General features: G+C 41.8%; 1 protein-coding gene across 1 annotated transcript; it reads right to left on the bottom strand.

Annotated features, from left to right (window-relative positions):
- Window positions 1-4,135: 4,135 nt before the first annotated feature.
- On the bottom strand, window positions 4,136-16,496 carry Sub1 (SUB1 regulator of transcription). Its single transcript, XM_034523675.2, has 5 exons — window positions 16,237-16,496; window positions 13,963-14,035; window positions 10,991-11,113; window positions 6,604-6,712; window positions 4,136-4,466 (listed from the first exon to the last, which is right to left on the bottom strand). Exons 2-5 carry the CDS (start codon window positions 14,032-14,034, stop codon window positions 4,387-4,389), a joined length of 384 nt encoding a protein of 127 aa, XP_034379566.1. The 5' UTR covers window position 14,035; window positions 16,237-16,496; the 3' UTR covers window positions 4,136-4,386.
- Between the last annotated feature and the right edge of the window lie 3,803 nt (window positions 16,497-20,299).

The following is a 20,299-nucleotide window of genomic DNA, read 5'->3' as shown; positions in this document are numbered from 1 at the left end:
ACCCCACTGCAGCTGTTTCCATCCCCGTTAGCAATGTGGAACCCAGTCCCAAGCCAGAAAGGACACATGAACACCACAGGGCCAATGGAGGAGAGAAAAGAGAGTCACCAGCAGTGGGTACTTGAAACCCTTGTCAAGGTTCTTCCAGCTCCGGGACCCCTCTCAGCCTCAAAAGTCTGTACTTCCAGACTTTCTATACCTCTCAATTCTATTAGAAGATAATAAACTAAACTCTAGCCTGTGGGTAAAACATAGGAAGGACAAGCAGGGTCAGGTCACTATTAGTCCAACACTAAATGAGTTTAAGAGTAAGCCTAGAGAATATGGACTCTGAAGACCTTATGTTAGACAGGAGGGCGAAGACCTATGTCTTAAATGGATATCAATAGGCCATTATGTAGTAAATAACCACATGCAATTTACTGCATGTGTAAAAAGTCCCTTTTATTCTATTAACTTCTTTGATCCACACTACAGAAATCTCGAGTACTTTCCCTCTGACTGGACAGTTAAGTCCAAGTCTAAGGTTGAAAGTTGTATAAACGCCCTAAGTTACTCTCCATGTGCCTATCCTTACTGACGTTCATAAACAGAAATGTAAATGGGCTCTCTCTATAACTGCAAATACAACTTGACGAAGATGAAGTAGACATTTTATAAATGAAAATACAAGTTCACAGTGGTGGTTTGGATGAGCCTGGCTCCCAGAGGCCCGCATTATTTGAATGCTTAGTCATCTGGCAGGGGCACTACAGGAGGACTAGAAAGTGTGTCCTTGAGAGAGTAGGTGTGGCCTTGTTGGATAAGTGTATCTAGGGCTGGGCTTTGAGGTTTCAAAAGCCCAACCCAACCCAGGCCCAGTTTCTCCTGCTGCTTGCAAATCTGGATGTAGAACTCTCAACAGCTTCTCCAGCACCATGTCTGCCTGTGTGTTACCATGGTCCCTTCGGGAAGATGGTGGACTCTGTCGAACTGTAAACAAGCCCCATTAAATGCCTTCTTTTATAAAAGTTGACTTGGTCATGGTGTTTCTTCACAGCAACAGAACAATGACTAAGACACATACCGAAGCCTGTATGTGAAGGCTGCAAAGCATTTTCAGGATGAAAAACTTGATGCTGTGTACTCCTTGGCATTTGCATTTTTGTTCCCATTTGGGACAAGTGGACGGAATAATCCCACACCAAATCCCTGAAGCCTTCAGAATCTGTACTCTAAAGCTAGCACAGATTCTAGAACATTCACAGAAAAATGTAATTTACAACAGATAAAGGTACTCCATCTTTAGGTGTGTGAAAATGGGATATAACACAAAGGGTGGATTTCTTGTTTTTATTTCAACATTTAAATTATTCACAGGTGGAGTAATAGGCTCATTGACACCTCCACGGAAGATGTACTAAACAAAGCATACAGGCATTCCACAGTTACAGAATCACATGTCTCAATATATGCATGTTTACACTATAGTTTATCTGGAAAAAATGCCATAAGAAAAAAAAATCTTTTAGTGTTTCACTACATTAATTTCCATAAAAAGTGAACCACAAAGAAATCCAGAAAAGATACCTAAATATAACTCAACAGTTCTAAGACTTTCAAGTTTTATGGCAAGCACTGTGCTAACATTCCTTTCAGGAACACTTACATAAACGTTCAATCCCTTCCTCCCTTTGCAGCCTGGCCAGGATGCATTTTCCTCCATGGTTGTTCTAAGTTGCTGACTCCCAGACACTACACAGAACGGACTGGTGATCACAGCGTCTTGACTAGGTAAGGAGGTAGTACTTCTCACATTTTTAGGCATTTGCAAAGCAAAACAAAAGAAACCAAGAGTTTTTCTTTTTCAGTGATTGTGGAAATTGGCCAGAGGTTGCTTTTACTCTAAGAGGAAAACCCATTTGGGAGCCTTGCTACAGAGCTATTAAAGGGCAAAACCTGAGAGCAGATCTAATTATTTTAGCATTACAAAATAAGTAAGATACTTAGGCCTCAAAATGTCGAGCCTTCTTCCTGGGAGAAAACTTACTATGGTGGTTAATGTTACTGACTCGGCAGAACCTAGAACCACCTAAGACCAGCCTCTAGGCATGTCTGGAGAATTACCTTGCCTACTGTGGGACACCACCAGCTCACAGGCTAAGCCAGGTAAAATGAAAAGGAGAGGGAACTGAGCATGCAATCACTGCTCTCAGCTTCCTGGCTGTGGAGCGATGTGTCCAGATGTCTGGCGTTTCTGCCATTGTGACTCTTTGCAACAACGGACTGTAACCTGGACCTGTGAGTCAGAAGAAACCCTTTCTACCTTAAGCTGCTCTTGGCAGGACACTTCATCACCGCAAAAGATGAGAAACTAAGACACTAAGGAGAAAGGCATTTGAACGCAACATACTCTTTTCAGTCTGAAAAGCCATTCTTCTTTTCAACAAAGAAAAAGAATAACTCTGGTATAACATTAGTGAATGATTAGCTATCAACCTAACAAATTATGCCAGAGAAAGCTTTCAACGTGGAGATTTTACTACGCTAAGCAGCTAGGAATGCCTAAGTTACAGATGGCAGATCTCTATAAAGTGGACAGCTGAAATGTACATATGCCTCTGAATTCATGGCCTAAGGAAATTTATCTATTATTCCCTCCTCATCTACACCAAAGTTTTATGTTCCAACTATCCTTTCTTTAAATGGTAAATAAGGAATAATTTATAATCAATGAAATGCAACACATTATAAGGGGAGCATTGGTATGCTCATATATATATATCATATATATATGATATATATACACACACACACATATATATATATATGGTATATATACCATGAGCTATGGTATATATATATACCATATATATATATAAACATATATATATATGGTATATATATATATATATATGGTATATACCATATATATATATATATATAAACATTTTGAGATTTATACATATATATGTATACATATATATATATATATATACATATATATATATATATAAATAAAATTTGGAGCAACACACTAAAAAGTGGGGAGAAGTTAAACCACATGAAGCCTGGCAGATTGTTTTTTAAATTAAATCCTTGATTAATTCTATACAATGTTTAAACAATGGGAATCAAACCTGTTAATAAGACAGTGCAATTCTGATATGGCAGCCCTTAGTGGCAGCATTTTTCACATCTATAAATAACCCTTGTTAGTTATTCTACCTAGACCCATCTTACTGTTATCACCAACATATGTACACAACATTTAGTTTCAAGAAAGTTCCTTTCTCATCACAGGCTAGCCCCCTTCAGTGTGGTGACTGTCCTTTGCAAACACTTTTTCTCAGAACACTATGCCCTTTCATTGGGGCAACAGCCCTGAAACGTGCCTGTCTGTTTACTTAATCATCATGGTTAAAATGAAAACCAATGAAAATGTCTATCAAACTTAGCATTGAGTCTGGAAGTCTCTTGTCCAGATTAACTATAAAACAGCCAACTCTAAAAACTGGCCACATAACCTACCATGACAGTAAAACTCAGTGACATGTCTGACTACATAGAATCCACACGCATTATTAGAATGTAATAGTAGGCCAGTAAGTTTCACTATTTTTACAAGTCTAATCTAGTTTAATATCTGACTTTATAACCATCATCCCAGCACGAATGTTTACTGAGTGACAGCTCATCAGACATAAAAGTCACTATGTTCTGAAGACTAAGTAACATCTACACAGAGCTACGGATAATGGCATACACTTGCTTGCAGTTCTCATTTAAGCCATGTTACCAATCAGATATCTGCTAATAATTAACGAAGTAGGCTTAGGAGGCAACAACACTGACAGTTACACTGACTTTTCAGCATAATATATGAGTAAAGAGTAATGTGAAACTTGAACACTAAGAAAACTGAGGAAAAGGTAAAGTATTGTGGTAGGGAGAAGTTCTAGAGAGGAAAATTCAGCAAATCTGGTTGGAAAAAGAGACTGAGTATACATTTCACAAAGCAATCTAAGAAGCTCAATGCAATACAAATCCTTCTAAATGTAAGCTGACTCAACAATGTGCCTACAAAGGTTGGTTTTTTGTTTTTTTGGTCTTAAACAGTAACTAGGGTTTTTCTGATCAAAAAAGGCTCCCACAGTTAAGATTGTAATGATCTGACTTTATTTTACACTAGGTAGGGGGCACAAAGCAATCCTCTTTAATAAAGTTGACAATTAGCTTCACTTAGAACATTTTAATAATGCACATTAAAAAAAAGTATTTGTCTTACAAATTGTTCTGCCATCCAAATATACAACAGCTTGGAAAACAACATTTAGAAAACAAAAGCCAATGTAGAAAGACAGATTAAAACAACTACAACAGTGCAGGTTTGATGCGGCTCAGATTTCACAGCTTTCTCACTGCATCATCTATGTCAGAGATCTGTTCCTTCAGCTGGCTCCACTGTTCCATGTTTAAAGAAATACCTAAAAAAGGTTTAAGAAATACAAAGTGAAAATCAAGCCTTTGGGGAGATTTTGATATGTCCAAATATTTGTATCAAAACTGTCATTTTGCTTATATGGATTTTTAGTGTGAAGGACAGAACCCAGGCCTCAGGGATGTCACATACACGCTCTATTACAGAGCTACTTCACCAGCCAAATTCAATGGCACAATACTAGAATATTGAAGCTTTGTGAGAGTTCTACACTGATATTAAAATCTTACATTTGTTAGTCACAAGTTTAATTTTATACCCAGTTTAACTTCCAACAGTGCATCTACATGCCTATTTTGACCAATAAGAATAATAATTTGAAGATATTTCACAAATATGTACAGTCTAAAAGGACCCTTAATGGCATAAGACGTTGGCAGTTTTACATCACGTCTTTTCCAACATTTTTTCCATATTCCCACCAAATTTCAAGGTGTTCAGCTCTGTGCTAAGTTCTTCTATAAGCAACCATTCCACTTGGAGTCACTCCTTAGAGTGACTTAAAGGGGGCATGGTAGAATGCACAGTTCAGATACAGGTACGAGTCACCCTGGAATCATGCTATCAAGAGCATATCAAGAGCAACTCTCGGCTTCACCATCACTAGCTGCATTTTCTAGACTCAGTTTCTTAATCAGTAAATAAGACTTACACATCAAAGGCTGGTTGTAACATTAAATCAGGTAATAGGAAACCTTAGCCTAACATCCAATACAAGCAAATAATGTATTTTTCAGAAAACTGCCAAGGGACCCTGAAACTGCAAAGGAGAATGCAACAGGCAGCAGTAGGGAAGGAAGCCTTTGAGGCTAACTGAACTCCTTCAGAAAACAAGTACAAGAATGTAATCTAGGATCAGCCACTGTGGAAAATCCTAAATGAAAACTCAGAAATAATCAGTAAACATAAAAAGGAAGCTTCTAAGACAAACTGGAGAACTACATGAAAGCAGTGTCACCTTTAACAGTGCTGTAACAGCAGACAGAATAGTACTAGAAGAAATCCTTTTTTTCCTTTTATTAAAAGTCTGACACATTAACTCACTGAACGAGCGCACACAGGCGTACACTCATGGGCCCCCTGTGCCACAGTGTTTTAAACAGTGTAGGTAGTAACCATTCTCTCCTTCCACCTCATGGGTCCTGGGACCATACAGCAAGGTTACCTGCTGAGGCACCATACCTTACAGGCCCAAGAAAGCACTTTCATCAACTAAATCAACCTAGAGCATAGAACTACATAAATTTAGGTAGTGTAGGTTTACCTTTTAAACAGTGCATTAGCATAACCATGTACAACAGTCTCACCATGACTTAACATGTATATCATCTATTCCACCCTCCACTCCCCTCTCGAGGGCCGTTTCCCACTCCTGTTCATCCCCTGCCTCTTCCCAGCCAGTCCCCCTTCTACTGTGTGCATGCCTTTGTCTATGGGTCTCACCAGTGCTGCTCCCTGAAGTATAAAAGTGACAAGTTAACAGTTCACCTTGACCATCAACTTGATGGATTTAGAACCATCATGAACATACCTCTCTCTGTGAGTGTCGAGGAGGGTGTTTGCAGACAGACTAAACTGCGGAACACAGACTCACCCTGAATGGAGGTGGCCTACCCGCCTAAGGCCTCGGTGACACCAAGCCGAGCCCCAGCACTCGTCTTTCCATGTCCTGAACACAGACTCACCCTGAATGGAGGTGGCCTACCCGCCTAAGGCCTCGGTGACACCAAGCCAAGCCCCAGCACTCGTCTTTCCATGTCCTGACTGGGACCCACGCTGAGGCTTGGAACTGGGCGAAGCACCAACACTAAGAGGACAGAGACCTTGAAGGACTCCATATTAAAGAATGTCCTGCTGGAGCTGAGTCCAAAGCAAACACTAAACCCAGGAGCTCTCTGTTTCTCATTCTACAGTTCCCCAAGTGCCTAATCTGCCTCAGAACTGATAAGTTAAAGTTAGTGATCAATTCAATGTGACCCTAGGATGCTGTTTTCCTAGGTTTCATTACAAATTGATTATAAAAGGACCATCCAAGTAAGGTGAATCCTCAATATATACCCTGTAACAATTTAAAGTAAGTAATCAATCAACATTAACATCAAACTGAAGAAATAAAACCTTACCTTTTCTCCCTGGTTTCATTTCACCTTCTGAGTCCATCCAGTATTCTCTAATATCAATTAGAATTTTTCCTTTAAAGTCCCGAACACTGACATATCTCATCTTTCCAATCTAGCAAAGAGGGAGAAATAAAATGCATAAAGAGATTTTGAATTTATATTCACAACTTGCACTGATAATCCTGGAATAAGTATTCAACTGTGGGGGGAGGGGGAGGTATGTGCATGCATATGTCCACATATCATGTCCAGAGAATGACTATCAGTCTCTGCCTTGCCTTGAGAAGATCTCTCACTGAACTAGAAGCTCACTGTTAAATGGGCCACAGAGTACTCAGGATCTGTCATTTCTGCCCCCTCAGTGCTGGGATTACAGCCATCTGCAGCCAAATCCAACTACCTAAGGTTGGTGCTGAGCACTGAAGCTAAGGTCCTCATGTTTGTACAAGCATTTCTGCTTAGTGAGCTATCTTTCTTTCTTCACCCTCACTTTAAAATTTATGAATATTAATAACAGAGTAAACAGAACGGATGTCCTTTGACACAGCATGTTCCAATAATCCCACTTTGGGAATAAGATATATAATTAACACACCGGGTATTCTGAGAAATGCATATTCAGAAGACTCTCCTGTGTGAACATCAGGATGTACTTAGTAAGACAATTTACAAAACATGGTACCAATCCTACAGTATCCTCACTGTATATGTACATATTCAATTTGAGGTGGCACATAACTGCACTTCCAAAACAACTGGCAGTAAGGTCTCCCAAGAGATCATATATGTCCTTAATTGCACTATTCACAATAGCTAAGAAGGAGGGAAAACCCAAAAGTCTATCCTTAGATGAGGACACAAAAAGAATGTGGCTTACACATGCAATGGGACAGTATCCAGCCACCAAGAACAAGAACAGCCACCACGTCTTATGAGCTTGACTGGAACTATTGGGAAGTATGGCCTTGTTAAAGTCAGCATGACCTTTTTGGAGGAAGTGTGTACTGTTAAACAAAATCACAATCATTTGATTATATGAATGAAGTCTTGAGAGCCAGATGCTGGGGTGGAAAACTGCTAGCTCAGAGAGGCAGAGAAAGCACCCAGCTGATCTTCCTCCTTAGCCAAAGTCCCACCAGGAATACCCTTCTCTCACACCATCTCAAATCAATGTCCCTCCCTTCTACTTCCTGTTCATCTATCTGTCCTGACTCCCTCTTACTCTCTATGGCTTTAATGATCCTATGCTCACTTCCTATCAACTGGTCACTTGCTCTGCCTCTTGACCTATGGTTGACTTTATTATTATTTATTATTTAATCCTGTTTACAATATTCAAGCAGAAAGTGCTTTGACTAAAAGTATGTGCTAAGGCTGAGCCACACAACTAAAAACAGGTATTTCCAATAAATAACACAATCTCGGGGGTTCACAGTGTGAACAAATACCCTGCAACGCTGTACACACTGGTCGGGGTAGGCTTTGAGGTCTCATAATCAAGCTACACCCAGAGTGGCTCAGAGTAGCTTTTGCTGCCTTCTGATGAAAATACAGAACTCTTAAGCTCCTCCTCTAGCACTGTGTCTTCCTTCCCTGCACACCACCATGCTGATAATAGACTAAACCTCTAAAACAATAAGCCAGCCCCAATTAAAACTTTACCTTTATATATAGAGTTGCCATGATCATAGTGCCTTTTCACAGCAACAAAAACCATAGCTAAGAGACAAGCCTACATACTGAGACCCTGTCTTTAAAAAAACAACAAACAAAAGAAAAACTTATTTATACTGGTGGCTTAACACAAGCTATATATTTTTTGAGTGTTCCCACTTTCTAGACAGTGTAAGGACAGTGTGGTACTAAAGCAGACAGACATAAGTCAATAGTTAAGAATGTAGTCCAAGCCGGGCAGTGGTGGCGCAAGCCTTTAATCCCAGCACTTGGGAGGCAGAGGCAGGCGGATTTCTGAGTTCGAGGCAAAGAATGCAGTCCAAAAATAAGACATACATTTAATAAACTCACCAAGCTACTTGGGAAAGATTCAAAATATTCAAAGGAAGGACAGTTGTGGTGATCTGAATGGAAATGGCCTCCTGAGGCTCTTAAGGAGTGGCATTATTTTAAAGGATTAGGGCACAAAGCCTTGTCAGAGTCGGTGCAGCCTTACTGGAGGAAGTGTCACTAGGCATGAACTCTGGGGTTCCAGAAGCTCAAGTCATGCTCAGTATCTCTGTTCCAGCTGACCGTGGATCCAGATGTAGAATTCAGCTGCTCTCAGCAAGACATTTGCCTACCTGCTGCCATGCTTCTTGCCACGGTAACAAGGGACTAAAACTCTGAACTGTAAGCCAGCTTCAAGTGACTGTTTTTCTAAGAGTTGCTGCTGTTATAGTATCTTCACAGCAATAGAACACTAAGACAAAGTCTTCATAGCAAGCAGAATTGTGGATGTATGCTACAGATGGATCTCTGTTCTGTAAACTACAGAGCTAGTTCTAGGGCAGCCAGGGCTACACAAAGAAATCTTGTCTCAAGAAACCAAACAAAAAAAGAACCAAAGGTCTTTTTTCATAGTGAGAAAATCATCCCCTAAAAATAAACCCCATTTCTCAAAAACCTCTAACAAAACAGAACCTTTAAAGGCCATGGTAATACATGTCTACAACCTCTGCACTTGAGAGGCAGGAGGACTACTAAAAACTCAAATCTAGCCTATTCTATATAGATATTGACTTCCAAGTCACCCACGGCTATTTAAAAAAAAAAAAAAGACCCTCATCTCAGACTCTCCCCCGCCTCACCCCCACCAGGCTAGAAGTATCATTACTCTACAAGTAAAAAGGAAAGCACACAGCACGAATGATGAAAAAAAAAAAAGCCAAGATATGGTTATGAAACTAGATATTCTACAGCACTTTACAAACACTAAGAAATTATTCTAGCCAATTTTATGTTTATCCTGCTCCCAAGTTTCTTGTACTTAGAAGTCAAATGGCCCTGAAAGATCTTCCCAAACAGACTTCTGATCCTCAGCAAGACTTCCCAGGCTTCAACCACAAAGGCTCTGTAATTCATAAACAACCCAAGCTTCTTCCCACTTTAAGATATTAACTCAATTTCCTGCTCTTGAAAATGCTTCCTTTGTTCACACACTTTGCACAGCTGGCTTAACCTTCATATTTTAAGATTTAGGCGGCACTTCTTTTTAAATGAGATTCTCACACTCTCTCAATCTGCCAATACTTCTCAGGACTTATTGTAATTTTTACTATGCGTGTGTAATCACAGTCCCCTTAAATTACACAAGGTTACAATCACACTCCGCATGGATTACTACAACCTGGCAAAGCCTGAATGAAACAATGAGCACAGTAAGCATCCAATTTATTATCCATTTGAATTAATAATAGCATCCTTTTATATTCCTCATCACATACCCTTCACCTATATTCTCTATCAAACTAACCTTTGCCCTGAAATTATACTAAAGTCAAAAAATTGAAGCTTATAACTAAGTAATTAATCTACATTTTGTCTATTTCTTTCTTCCACTTAGTTTTTTTTCACCACTTTACCAACTTACATCCTTTCTTCTCTCATCATCCATTTGCAAATCTTTCAGAAGCTGTCATTGCCTCCTCTCTTTGGTTTATGCATTCTTAGGTGGTTGACTATTTAGTCGAGCATATGTGAAAGCCAACAAGAATAAGTCCCAGCCGAGACCCCAGGTGCTACAGGAGACTGTCCTCGGTGGCCACATTCACTATCAGGTCTACCTCACTCACTCACTCACTCACAGGTGGTCCTTCCTCATCGCCGTCTTTGTAATCATCACTATATCTTCCTTATCAATACAACTGAAAGTCTGTAACTGCCTCCTTGAGCTCACAGCATCATTTACTCACAGTGCCTCATCTCACACATCAGTGTTTGCAGTGGAGCATAAACTGAGTTGCTACAAACACACAATAAAGTCAAGGATGCCGAGCAGCCTCCCTGGGTTTCACATCTCACTCGACCTATTCTACCTGCTCCCCTTTTCCTTTCTCCAGTGCTTAAGCTCAGACTCCAGGCCTAAACATGCTACCCCGGCACTTTACACATACACTATTGTCCCAAGACTTCTGTTTTATATGAAGCCTAAGTTAGGCCACTTCTTTCAAATATTATCAATTTACACTTTCCAGTCACACACTCAACCTTCTTACTCAAATTTGCTTCCCAAATACAGTTCTAAATCTTTTTTTTTGGCTTTCTGTAACCTTTAGATTCGTATCATCTAAATATAGTACAACTTGACTTCTAGACTTTACCAGAATTGAACAACTTTTCCTTCACTTCCTACTCAAGGATCTGTCCCACTGGACTGAATGCAATCCGACTTTACCTGGAACATGTTATCATCTCTGCTGCTGCTGCTCTGCTTGGAGGACGCCAGAGCTCTAGAAGTCTCACCAGGCTTCTGCTTCTTCACAGGTTTCTCTGGAACAGCTTGCTTTTTCCTCTTTAACTTAAAAAGGAAAAAAAAAAAATGGCAAGAATACACAAATGTGAAGTTCAAAACACTTCATTAAAGAGTTAGTCAAATTTTTGACTTATTAAAAGAAAAATATGTACATTAAAATTTTTTAACTATGAATCTAGTCTTTATATAACTAATGATAGTGTTTTTACACTCTATTCTCAAAATCCCCAAAGATACCTCAGATATTAAAACAGTGATCTTGTGGACTAGAATCCATAAACTACTCTCTGGAAGGAGGAAGAGAAGCGACCTATAACTTCTGTATAAACCTTTGGAAACCACAAATCGACCAAAAGCTTTCCTCTTATTTTATCGTTCTAAAAAACAAAGTATACTAGTATACCCTGTAACCCTGACTAAGGTTGAGGCAGGAAAGCTGAATATCAAACAAAAAACAAAACCAATGTATTAATGACTAAAACATGAATACTAATTCCTTGTCTATTCCAAAAGGAATCTATACTGTTTTCAAGAATATATGCTTCCAGCCTGGACTATTACATAGCAAGCTATTACATAGGTCAGTCAAGCTACATAATGAAACTCTATCTCAGGGGGAAAAAAAAAGAATATGCCCAAGTAAAGGAAGTTATTATTTTATGCTAGGCACTGAAAATCAACAACTCAAAAACCTTTAGCACTAAGAACACTGACAATAGACAGTAAGACTACTAGCATTCAACCTCCTAATATTTTAAAAGCAGCACTAGTATAAATTTTATATAACCTCCTCAAAATGAGCTAAATGCTAAAAAAAAAAAAATAAGAAGAAGAATTATTAAAAACCCACATTAAGTTCCCAGCCAGAACAGTAGAGGGCGGGCATGTTCCTTCTTAATGGACTAGTACAAACTAGTTTAATATACTAAACTTATATTAAAAATTTGTTGAGGCTAGGATAAAAATACGCTATGAAATGAAATCTATGGATATACTTAATGTAAATGTTTACAGGATTAATAGTACTATGTGAGACAAGCTTATAAAATCAGCTCAGCAAGAAGGCAATCCTCTGGACGGGTGTACATGTCCAACAAATAACCTCCATATCAGCTATATACACACACTTAGAGGCTCTACAAGTTCTAAAAAGACTTCAATTATAGCTATGTATGATGTCTGAAGCCTTATTTCAAAATTATAAATGATACTGTAGTCTATCTTTACATTTATAGGTTCCAACTTTACTAAATTTTCCTATAGAGTTCCCTTAGGTAGTACAGAGGCAAAAACACAAACAAAACCTAAACAATAACAAAAACTTTATTAACAATAATTTTAAAAGAGGGAAAAAAGAGGGAGTGGTTGTTTTAAATAAATAACAGATCCCCAGTATCCTAGGTGGCCTTGAACGTCTGACCCTCCTACCTCCATCTCCAGTGCTGGAGGATCAAACCTGGGACTTCCTGAGTGCTAGGCCAGCACTCTACCAACTGAACTACAAAACTAGCCTGGCCTGCTGCTTTTACATGTCTGTAAAACCACAGATGCACTAATTACTTATTTTCAACAAAGCAAGTAAACAAATAAAGGTGAATACAATGTGTTCAATTTCTAGGATATGAATGTCTATTCAGATATAAACTTCTATTAAGATACACCTGTGTGGAAGGAAGTCTTGACCACAAGGCGAATTGCTCCGTTACACTTCATGGCTGTGATCAATTGAGTGGAATGAAGTTGACAAAACACCTAACACAAAAAAAGCTTATTCTGACAAAATGGATAATTTTGTATTTCCTATGCTGAATGACTTTATTTACTAAAAACTAAAAACTTTACTAAAAGTTGTTTACAAATAACTATTTTTTTTCCCATGAGACTTGGCAAGAGTCACATGGGAAGAGGGAGAGACAGCGGGATTCGAACTCGGGAAGGGCACGGCTGCCCTCTGCAGGCTGGTGCCTAAGCCGCTGCGCCACCGCTGTCTTTACAAATAACTTTTAAAGTTAAAATGTACCAAAACTAAAATTCAGTAATTTGGGCAAAGAGGAGCAATGACTGAGAAACCTGTCAGCATTGTTTTAATTCAAAACTTCATGCAGCCCCATACTGACTACCTATAGGTTAGGCAGACTTTTGGAACTTTGTGACGCCTGTATGTGGGCACATGAGGTTACAGGGCAAACTTGGTATAATGGGGTCTCTTCTCCTACCATGTAGAAGACCAGAAAGACTAAACTCACCTGAGCCACCACAGCAGGTTAGAGTAATAGGATTTTTGAATGACATAGATTTCTTAATAATGGTAAGTAATGGCTTTGGCCTAATTAGAATTCTAGTGCTCTAGAGTCTAAGAAAGCATTTTTGTTGACTCTTGGTTACTAAAGGTGCTCAGAGCACTTGTTTAGTCTGAGCTGGGTCCCTACTCATGAGGCTAAAGCTTAAGGACAAAAGTCCAAGGTCAGCCCAACAACTTACTGAGACCCTGACAAAAATAAAAAGTAAAAGGAGGGCTAGAGACATAACGAGTACTTGCCTGGGATGCACTGGGCTGCCAGTGAACTCCAAGTACAACACAAAGACCTCTTAAGTCTGATGTAAGGCCTGCAAATGAGTCTAGAATCTAATATTCTACTCAAAAAATCCACTTGTCATTTATCTTTACAGAAAAACCCTTGCAGATTCTCTCTTACATTCTGAGCCTAACATTGGTTAACACCATTCCAGCCCTCAGGGAAATCTGAGGTGGCTGGAGAAGTCTAGGATGCATAGCAAAACCTATCTAAAAAGATTGGCAGGCCTTTCTCTTCAAAACTGAATGCTGGCATTATAGAAGAATTAATACACCATATATTTTGTACTATAAAAAAACTTGGTACAGAGAAAGTCACCTTTTTTTCAACTTCACTGTCAGAATCACTGCCTGAAGAGCTTGAAGAAACAAGTTCCTTTGATTTAGGCATTCTGAAAGAAAAAGATATCACATGAATAATTTACAAGGTGTTTTGGTACCTTCATCTTATGTCTCCCAGTCCAAAAATAAATAAATAAATAAATAACTAAAACAAACAACAAAACAAAATTAACTTCCCAGGCTCATTCTGCCTTTTTGTGGTTCTGGATTCGTTACACTGAATACACGTCTAAATTGCAAATAACAAGCACAGCCAAATATTCTGAACCCAGTCAGGACAAAGAAATAAAAGCTATGTGCATGTTCCTTCACCCTTCTCAAAGTCAACAGGTCTTTCTAACAACTGATTTTGGAGGGGTTACAGAGGGGCTGTGGTGGCGCATGCCTTTAATCCCAGCACTTGGGAGGCAGAGGCAGGCGGATTTCTGAGCCGGGCTATACAGAGAAACCCTGTCTCGAAAAACAAAAACAAACAAAAAAAGAGGGGTTACAATGTTTGTGGGTAGACTACAAGAAAGCAGCTGAGAATTACTTTTAAAATCAAAAGAAATGTAAATAATTCCACTCACACTATTAGAGGGCCAGCTCCAACATAAACAGCTTGCCTATGTAAACACCCAATTAATTTTGCCCTTATAAATCATCTTTTACATGCTTTGTATACACTAGTTTTTACTTTGTGGCCACACTATCAGTCAGAGTTCACAATGTTATATACAACTCACAATCATTTTGTACTGATTTTCTACTTAGGGAAATATATAAAATGTGAAGGCTTTAGGTGCAAGGCAAAATTCACCAGACAGGCACATAGCCCAGAGCATGGCATAAAACAAAGGGCAGACTACTCGGTCTAACCCACACTTCAAGGAGTCCTTAGCCAGGCCCTAACTACTTTTCAAGATACTTATACCAAGTGGTAAAATCAGTTGTCAAAAGCTATTTACCAAACTATCTTCTACTCTCTCCATTTAAATAAACTTATTAATTTCTGTATGGCTTAAAGGTCCTAATAAACACAACAGATTCTGTAAATGCTAAAGAGAAATACTTCAATTCCTACCTCCTACATCAAAAAAAAATTCTAACTACGGACCAAACTGGCATTCAATGTTCAAAATAGGAGGTCAAGGCAAAAGTGGGCTATCCAAAGCCTGACCACCACCATACAGAACACAACTGGCCAGTGCATTATGGGTAATAAACACAGGAAGGAGCAGCAAGGCTCCTAACCAGTTCCATTCGCTTTTCCTCAGACCGCTCCATTTCACAACCTGACCTCCAAAATCAAATTTCCCAAGCTAGCTGTTCACCCAACGGACACGAAACCTGTTTTTGAGAGAGAACTAACTGCACATAAACAAATCCTTCCCTTGCAAACAGCCAGCCATACCTATCTCCCGTTACGAAAAGCTGTCTAGGGAACTAAAATTACTTCAAAGAACCACGTCATTATCTAACCTAAATCTACCCAACAGGAAAACAATGTTAGTGGTAACTAAAGCCAGCCCGTTCCCTATACTTGGCACTTTTAACTTTAATGAGGCTTTACAGGGGTGGTTTCTTGGGGGCCCGGGGGCTTCGGAATTCGAGCTAAAGGGGTGACCGTAGAGTTTATACTGATCAGTCGGTGACCCGCGTGGGGGAGGAGTAGTGAAAACATCCCCGAGTACAAGGCACTCGTGGGCGAGAAGGCGCGGGGCGCCGTGGGGGTCGCGGCCAGGAAGCTCCAAAAAAGCCCGGAGGCGAGGGCTGGGGCTCCGACCGGTCTCAGGAAGGGGGCGTGGGGCGCCGAGAGCGTGCGGGAGAGGAGGGCCTTGCGCCAGCGCCATTTTATCCTCGCCCCGGAGCCCAGCCATGTTTGCCGAGGCGCGCCCCCCGCCCCTCGGCCCAGCGGGGCCAGCGTCCCTGGGGGGGGCTCCCCGAGCACCGGGTACGAGTGGGCAAGCGCAGCCCCAAGGCAGACCGCGAGCGCCTCCGCCCGGAGCCCCGCCACACGGCCCGAGAGGCACGCGGCCACCACCGCCCGCTCGCCCGCCCGCATGCCGGCCCGCCCGCACGCGCCCACCGCCTCGGCTACCCAACCAGCCGCCACCAGAGGCCCGCGGGGGAGCGGGCTAGAGCGGAGGCCCCTCAGAGCTGCCATCTTTCTCCCAGCCGTGGCGAACAAGGAGAACGAAGGGGGCAGCGGCAGCCTGGGGTCGGCCTGGCCGCAGCCTCCAGGAATGGGCCTGGGGTCCCGCGCACTTACGCTCCTGCTCCTGCCGTCCAACAGCCGCTACCTTGCTCGCTCGCTCGCTTGCTCCGGACTGACAGAGAGCCGGACGTGACGGCAACTTAAAGGCCTTAGCTCCGCCCAATGGCACGAAGGACACGTGAAGGGGCGTGGCCTCGCCGCCCAACCGACAGCCGGCCCTTTCCAGGGCCTTAAAGGGACCGCCACAGATTCTGGAATGGGGGCTCCTTAAAGAGATGGCCCCACAGTGAGATGCCACACACTTTGGGCCTGACCTGAAAGAGAATGAGGTGTAAATGAATGTAAATGACAACCACGGAGCTTTGCGTTTGCCATCTAAGTGCTGTACTGAAATGACGGGGCTATACTGAGAAAGAACACTATGCTGACCCATGTGCCCACAAATGATTTTCCGGTTCCACCTTTAATATCTGACTCACACTGCTAAAATCCGAAGGAAGCAAGCCAGGGAGGCGCACTATTTAATTCAGAAACTCAAAGAAATCTTAGAGATGTCCTTAGCCACGAAACCTTTATTCTTAAAATGAAGTTCTGGGGATGTAGAGTAATTGTTGTTTGAATATAAAATCCCCCTGTGGGCTCATTTATTGGGGATCTGGTCAGCTGATGACCTTTTCAGAAGAAACTGGATCCTGAGGGCTCTGCCTTAATCAGTGAATTAATGCTCTGATATAGTCATAATATGGCGGCATTATTACGAGGTGGTGAAAAGGAGAGCCTGTTGGAGGTCAGGGTGTGTCCTTCGGGGCTACGTTTTCCCCTGGCCCCTCTGTGTTCCTTCTCTGCAGCTTTCACCTCTGCAGGTTACCATGGACTTGGGTGTTCTGCCTCACCACCAGCCTAGAATATAGGAGCTAAGGACAATAGATGGAAACCGGGAGCCATATTCAATCTCCATCCCTTTGTCTACACACAGATACAGTGTCAAGCGGAGGAAATCCATTCCACCAGCACAAGTATCCACAAGGAGATGGCTTAAGATGTGTATCTGATGCTTTTCTAACTGTAGCCAACAATAAACAAGAGTTCTGCTTATCACAAAGATTTACATAAGGCATTTTACAGATATTGATCATCCTAACAGTTCTAAGAGTTGAAATGACCATTTTCTTCACACATTTAACAGCTACAAAAGATAAGTAATTCAAACCCTGTACTGACTCACAGTACTCACTAAGGGTAAGGACGTGCCCCAGTGTGTGGGGAGCCCACAGAAGGCGGCTATCATCCTTGCAGCCATCTTGAGCCAAATACCCTGAAAAGAGACTTGTTAGCCTACAACAGCTGAGCACACTCTGATAACATCTTGTTTTAGATACCCAGGATTTCCCCTTGGGTGTGTGAGACTTAAAGGTGTGATTTAGAGTCTAGACTTAAAGGTGTGACTTAAAGGTGTGACTTAGAAGTGAGACATCTAAGAAGAAAGTAGTAGGCACTTGAGGCTGGTAACTGGGAAAGAGACTAGCAACTTAGAACTGGGATTAGGACTCGAGACTTGGGACTTGCAATAGGAACAAGAGACTTGGAGAGAAGAGAGACTGAAGAATAAACGGGATTGAATCACACTCTGTCTGGTCTCCATTCTTCGAGTCCGTCCTCACTCTCTCTCTTGCTGAACCCTGACCCATGGACCGGAGCAGCTTGGAGCAGTGAGCCCCCAAGGCCTTTGGCAATGCAGGTTCCAACGTTGATAGAGCAGTCCCCAACATTTTGGCCCCCAAGCATGAGGCAGAGCAGTCTGCAACACTAGTGTACCACTACTGAGTACAGTGTCCAACTAGAGCAACACTGTTGAAAAATAAAACAAGGGAGAAATCTTTGTCTATGAAGCTCTAATCATAAGCAAACATAGCTATAGGTTGCCCTGGGGGAGGTCACTGGGAACAATATGGAACAATCTGCCTGGTGCTGAAAATATCTTGGTCTGGACTTCAATCACGCATAGTATACAGATAAAATATTCACTTACAATTTGTACTTTTTACAGTGTAAAGGTATACTTCAGTAAACATTAAAATAGCTGGGCTGAGTGGTGGTGGCGCACGCCTTTAATTCCAGCACTTGGGAGGCAGAGACAGGCAGATTTCTGAGTTCAAGGCCAGCCTGGTCTACAGAGTGAGTTCCAGGACAGCCAGGGCTACACAGAGAAACCCTGTCTCAAAAAAAAGTTAAAATTAAAAGGTTGAAATTGAATTGTAACCTGGCGTGGAGACTATAATTATAACAACTGTAGAAGGTGAGATAGCCCACTCCTGGCCAGCCTGACCTCAGCTAAATTACCTTTCCTCAAGTTAAGTTTTATAGCAACGGACAGAACTAAGGGCAGGGGTGGGGAGAGGTGTGATAAAGATCATCATTTTGTAAATCTAAGGCAAAATTACTTAGCAGTTAACATCTTTAGGATTCAGAATGTGGGACCAAAAGGGAAGGAATGTCAAGGTGAATCAGAGAGGGACAGAAGAGCAAAGGGAAGAAGAACAGCTCCAGAGAGAGGCTGCTCTGCAGACCAGAGGTACCAGAGAAGGCAAGGTAAGGGTGGTAGATAAAACCCTGAGGGGGTAAGTACCAGGCTTCCCTTGAACTCACAGAGACCCACCTGTCTCTGCCTCTGCCTCCCAAATGCTGGGATTCGAGGCGTGCAGCACCACTGCCTGTCCTAAATGTGAGATTTTTAGGTCTTAGAATTCACTGCCCTGGGATACATTCTGCATTCCAGGAGGAGTACATTATCCCTGAGTCAGAAAACATTTGCTGGATTAACATTTAGGAGAGGAAGGAAGAGACTGATTAACATTCCTCAGACCTCAGGAAAGAGAGCCCACCTGCGGGTGGGGAAGGCTCAAAGCACTGAGACACATTCCACAAGGTGAATGGTACAAAGAAAGATGCAAGTCATCTGGGTGGTTCTAGGAACTAGCTGATCACAAGATGAATGGTTGAACAAGATTGCATTCTTGGTGTTCCCTTGGTTACCCCGTCACCCCCACCCCTGGTTTGTGGTTTTACCCTTTAAAAACCCTTCTCCCCCAGGCCGATTGTCAATTCCTCTGCTTCTTCGTGAGTTATGGATTGACCATCAGCCAGTTGATCCCAAAATATACCTCTTGCTGATTGCATCTAGATTGGTGTCTTGTGAATTATTGGGTGGTGGTTACATCCAGAGAGTTGAGTGAGGGTCTCCCCTCTCAAGGGTCTTTCATCCTCTGTAGAGAGAGCTGGCTGGAGTGAATGAATGAATGGTATATGTTAAGGGAGTGAAAGGCAGACAATACAGGAGACTGGGTCACAATCCTGTGCAAGCATCCTGCTTTGAATCGTTTTAGAACTACTTGACTTATAAAAAAATTAAATGCAGACAAAAAATGCAAATAGACTTGTAAAATATATTTTTGTGAATCATCTAATCATAATGAAAATAAACCCTACAGGGGCAGAGAAATGGCTCTGTGGGTGCAGTGCTGACTGTGTTGGGGGCGGTGAAGAGACGGTTTGGTCTTTCCAGTAGAGCACTAGGTTTGAGATAGCCAGAGACCCAACAGGACCATGGCCTGTGAGAGACGGCATATATCTCCCCATGCCCCGGATTCCAGACTCCTCCATGCCATCCACGGCCTTCATTAACCTGAGCCTTGGAGACACGTTTGGCTCAGTAGCTGCTCCAGATGTTTTACATCACCATCTACACTACGTAGAGGTCATGACTAACAGGCCTCCACCTCGAGATTTCCATATTCATGAGTTATCTAAAGTGGGGGGGCATAGCTCAATTAAGTTATTCCTCCCTAGTCCCTCCTCCTTACCCCTCCCTATTTAAGCCAGCTCTCCCTGGCTTTATAGGGGTTGTGGGGGGGGGGGTGCACACATCCAGACCCATCCACATTCGCCATGAACAATAAAGCTTTAGAACTCTTGAACTCCACGTGTCTTCTGGGACTTTCTTGTGTCTATCAGGACCTGACTGCTGGTCTGCCACTGCAGACTGACCGACAACTATGTATGTCTGAGGACCTTGGTTAGGATCCCCAGCACCCACAAGCTGGGTGTGAAAGCTCTCCTC

This window comes from Arvicanthis niloticus, chromosome 19 (assembly GCF_011762505.2).
Source record: "Arvicanthis niloticus isolate mArvNil1 chromosome 19, mArvNil1.pat.X, whole genome shotgun sequence".
Lineage (NCBI taxonomy): Eukaryota > Metazoa > Chordata > Mammalia > Rodentia > Muridae > Arvicanthis > Arvicanthis niloticus.
Note: the sequence above shows the minus strand (reverse complement) of the source record. Positions and strands in the feature narration are given on the sequence as shown.

Coding starts and splice junctions, on each gene's coding strand:
- Sub1 (XM_034523675.2), bottom strand. CDS start 14,034: ATGCCTAAATCAAAGGAACTTGTTTCTTCAAGCTCTTCAGGCAGTGAT. Junction 6,713..10,990: donor GAGATGATAACATGTTCCAG/GTAAAGTCGGAT, acceptor CCTCTTTGCTAG/ATTGGAAAGATGAGATATGT. Junction 4,467..6,603: donor AATGAAACCAGGGAGAAAAG/GTAAGGTTTTAT, acceptor AACCTTTTTTAG/GTATTTCTTTAAACATGGAA.